Below are 4383 nucleotides of genomic sequence, written 5' to 3'. Positions count from 1 at the left end.
TTGAAGCAAGTTGACTCCTTCACGAACGTGAGAGGCAGTGCAAGTTGCACTGTGCAACCGTAATGCAAGCCCACGATCAACTAACCGATATGCCCGTTGTGTTGATTGTTGCGACTGTTACCTTAATCTGGTTACTAAAGTCTTGTGGCTGCCAATACACCGGGATCGAATTCATCTCCGCGTATCTCACTACCCGAGCTACTTTTCCACGTCTTCGAGCAGTCGAAAGTCTTCCTCGTGTATCCATCGCTTCAATGTAAATGTGTCCACCACCAGCTCTGTCGAACTGCATTCGTGGGCGGCATGATCATCCAAATCTCTTCTCAAACCAAACCGGCGACCACAGCTCCGACACCGAAAGACCGATAGACTACCATATATACGCTCTCGTTCGATCTCCCTATGCAGAATCTCACACTTAGCCTTCTCCATTGCACGTCGCGCAACGAGTTTTTTCACGAATTTTCGCTCCAGTTGCTGCTTACGCCCTAGCAGCCAAAATAGCAGTCCGTGACTTTGAAGCACTAAGCCGTCCAAACCACGGGACAAGAAGTTTGTTGACGCTGACGTGGATACTGTAGATCGCTCATGCTCTCTTGTCCACCAGCTCTCAAATTCGTTGCATGTGATACCTCCATTACCATCGTTGTCTAACTCGGAGAATAAATTACGTACTTGAGCCGGTGTTAGTTTAGGTGGTCCCGGAGCTGTTGCTCTCCCACTTACGTTGCCTCGACCAGGTTGCTTCTGCTTCTTCTCACGTAGATACGATAACATTAACTGGAATTCGTCAAGATCGAGCGTCCCAGAGCCGTCAAGATCGAAGATTTGGAAGCATTGTCGAAGTCTCAGTATCACTGGGTCCACATTCGACGCAGTAGTGCTTGGTGGCTCTTTTCGAGCTGCTCGTGTACGAGCTCCGACACGCCACACTGCGAGCTCCTTCTTCAGAATATCCTTACCAAGTGGCGTTGCGAAGACGGCAGTGCACTCGAGCTGTACGCTACTGTCGCTCGCCTCAAAGAGTGCGAGCTCTTGCTTCATCGCGACGACGTTATAGCTGCGTTTACTGCGGAACCAATTGACTGTCCATATTTGATGAACAAAGAGACTCACGCGCGTCTTGGCAGCCCATCGATGCAGATGTCTTGCACGCTTAGCAGCCATTGCATGTCTTGCCTTCCGTGATTGGTACAGCGTCGTAAGGGCCCGAGCAATGAGAACACGTGATGCTGCTAGCGTCAGACCCTGGCGAACCCAAGCTGCAACGTTCTTGCACGCAAACGGACGTAAAAATTCATTGCGCCAACGAAGAAATTGTCGATAGCGTCGCTGGATTCGGATGGCTGCACGTCGACGGCGACGAAAGCCTTTTATAAGTAGGGGAATACCTCGACGACGAAGCGCACGGATGGCAATGGCTACAGCGCGTGCACGGGCCTTGAGGGCTACACGGAAGCAAGCTTTTAATCTGCAGCGACGTATGCAATTCGCAGTCTCATGTGCCTCCTTAGAATACGGGAATTTTGGTGCCGGCGAAGATATGGAGTGCTCAAGACCAGCTGGTATCGCCAAGGTCTTTGACATTTGAGAGCATAAATGTTGGTGAATTGTAGAAACAAACTGAGTAGCACTGAGTGGGTGTCGTAGCTGTTCGTTTCTGCTACAGAACGTCGTTGCACTGAGTGGTCTAGCGAGTTGGGAGCGGATCTCGTTTTCCCAAATATTGCCCTGGATCTTCTCTTCCAGATGAGCTTGCAGCTTCATTCGCATCTGATCAGATAAAAAAAAACATTAGGACGCTGTGATCGTTTACTAAATGAAGGTGTTACAGTGCCACTTACCTCGTCAGACAGCAGTGGCTCAATTCTCAGATTCACGCTCTTCTTGCGCTTCCTAGGTTTTGTGATACGTGTTCGCCATTGCTGAATTTTGTTGATTGTAGGCGGGTATTTCTTAATTTTTGTTGCTGAACTGGTAGCGATATTTGCTCGCTTCTCCAGAAACAATGCTACCTTCTCGGCGTTTTGGACGACAACCGGTTTCAGAATGAACTGCTCCAGTTCCTCATTCGCTGCTTGCGACAAGCTCTCGTTTAAGAACGACGTTGCCAGAAATACTGACGAGGATACATTTAGCTCCTGCACATCTTGCATCCACTGCTTCCATTGCTTCGGCGACAGGCTGCTAAGTGCCCCCGGTAATGGTCCAAGCGCGGGTGATACAGATTTATGTTCACCTGGTCGACGCGTCCTCGCTGGTGAGCCTGTTGTCGTCCCTAGTCCGTCTGGTTTCGTAGGCGATGCATAGACAGTTTGTAGCCGAAGCAACTTGTCGGGCATTGCAATGGTAACTTTATCATGATCTCTGGCAAAGAACGGCATTAGGAACTATATAGAGTACAGTTCGCCGCCTATGTTTAGATTAAACATCCCTTCCTGCCTAATTACAGGTAATCATGACCAACCTTTCATTATCATTATCGCTCCCGCGGTCCGGACCGGGACCGATTACGCATGTGCATAGCAGGCGAATTAAGTAAAGTTATAATCCGTGTGTAGAGTAGAATAACCAGTTATCAGTCTGTCTGGTCTTCTGTGTTATGATTGGCTAACGCCAATGTTAGAGCCGGTCAGCCCTTTATCGGCCATTTCCAGGCGAGAGAAGAAGAGCGATAGCGTAGCAATCCAAGTAAAGATCATGGCGACTGATGCAAGGATGTCTGTGGAGATGCAGGAGTCTATACAGAGGACGTACGCAAAGGCAAAGGAGTTAAGACCCAAGAATACATCCCGTTCCTACGACAAGCGTCAGCAGGAGTTTCTCGAGTGGTGCACAAACAAGGGTAACTCATTTAACGACTTGACTCGCTTCACTGTGACGGGTGAAAAACTACATCTCTTCCTGGAAGAATGCGTTATTGTTAGACGTAAGCGCCAGAAAAGTGCTACGAAACAAGCCGATAGGGTGGAGACGATTGGCCGCGCATCTGTTAATCTTTACGTTGCAGCCATGGTTGATCTGTGGAAACAACAAGTCCAGGCCGGAATCAATAGTTATCCTTCACCACGTAACGCTGCAGTGACATCGCTGCTAAAACTGGCCCAGTTTGAAGAAGACGAGCGCAAACGAAAGAATTTTGAGGACCGAGGAGCTGATACATTACTAGATGGATATACGACAACAGAACAAATCCAGCAAATTGCTAGGTACTTTTGGGCGATGTCACGTGAGGCAGGAACGAACTTACGGAATCTTTTGGCGTTTCTCGTGAGCCACTATGCTCTAATGAGAGGTGAGTCCACCCGGATGCTAGAATTGGCTGATTTACATTCAATTATGTTGGAGAACGAGGGCTATAGTCCGTGTCGAGCCATAGCTATGGTGATGCGTCAAGGTAAAACAAATCAAGCGGGTCGCATTGAAGTTGGTGCTTGTATGCGTAACAAGAATGTGGAGATCTGTCCCCACGGGTTGTTGGGTTTGTATGTGTTTTGGCGAGAGGCGTTTCCTGACTTCACCTCCTCGGATCGCTGGTACCCATTGAAGCTACTCAAAATAGGAAAATATCCTAAGAAAACGATGTCATACAAAGTACACAGAGAGGCTATTACAGCTACACATAATCATGTTGGAATCCGCAGTAAGGCTACAACCCATGTTGGGCGTGGGTCTGGATCTCGTATGGCAGATCTAGGTGGTGCAAGCGAATCTCAAATTAGACGTTTAAGTCGTTGGAATACTCAAGCCATGGAGAAATGCTATCTCACGTCTCTTCCATGCGAAGCTATGCGCACGCTTGCCGGCTTTGAGCCTTCTCGAGGGAATTTTTTTGTTGCACGCGCGTCTGTGGAACCTCCTCGCGTTTTACAGAGTATGATCTTTCCTCAGGTTGAGAAGTGGCAACATGCAATTAACGACGGTAAAACTGAACAGTCCATCGCCGCCGGAGGGTTTCTAGAATTACTTCAATATCTTCGCAAGGTTATTCTACAGGATGCCGTCTTCTTACAAGATTTAACCTCTTGAGCGCGACGGCCTGTATTCTCCGGGATTACGAAAAAAAGTTTAACTTGTATGGTCCAGGATAAGAATGTTTGACTAGAAGTTTGTATTGATGTATACAATATTTAAGTCAATCAGGGCTCGGGTACGAAGATAATCTATCCGATCCCTCTTGCTCATCGCTCCATGTACACCGTATGTAAATTAAGAACCAGAGGTATAGACCGATGTGAAGCACATATATAACATTTTACAGTTTGCAAGCCAACCGCCACACATTTCGTTCATTCAAGAATCCGCCGGGAGAAAGCAAAATGTCCGGTTTTAGGCTGCGCTGGTCTGAACTAACGAAAGAGGGGTGGCGTTCGAGGCTGCCGA

At 48.0% G+C, this 4383-nt stretch overlaps 1 protein-coding gene across 1 annotated transcript; it reads right to left on the bottom strand.

Annotated features, from left to right (window-relative positions):
• Positions 1 to 68: 68 nt before the first annotated feature.
• Positions 69 to 2384, bottom strand: PPTG_14368 (hypothetical protein; the record flags this gene model as incomplete). Its single annotated transcript, XM_008910956.1, has 2 exons — positions 69 to 1773; positions 1845 to 2384. 2 exons carry the CDS (start codon positions 2382 to 2384, stop codon positions 199 to 201), a joined length of 2115 nt encoding a protein of 704 aa, XP_008909204.1. The 3' UTR covers positions 69 to 198.
• Between the last annotated feature and the right edge of the window lie 1999 nt (positions 2385 to 4383).

This window comes from Phytophthora parasitica (genome assembly GCF_000247585.1).
Source record: "Phytophthora parasitica INRA-310 unplaced genomic scaffold supercont2.39, whole genome shotgun sequence".
In the NCBI taxonomy this organism is placed as follows: Eukaryota; Oomycota; class Peronosporomycetes; order Peronosporales; family Peronosporaceae; genus Phytophthora; species Phytophthora nicotianae.
The sequence above is the reverse complement of the archived record's forward strand: the minus strand, read 5'-3'. Positions and strand labels throughout refer to the sequence as shown.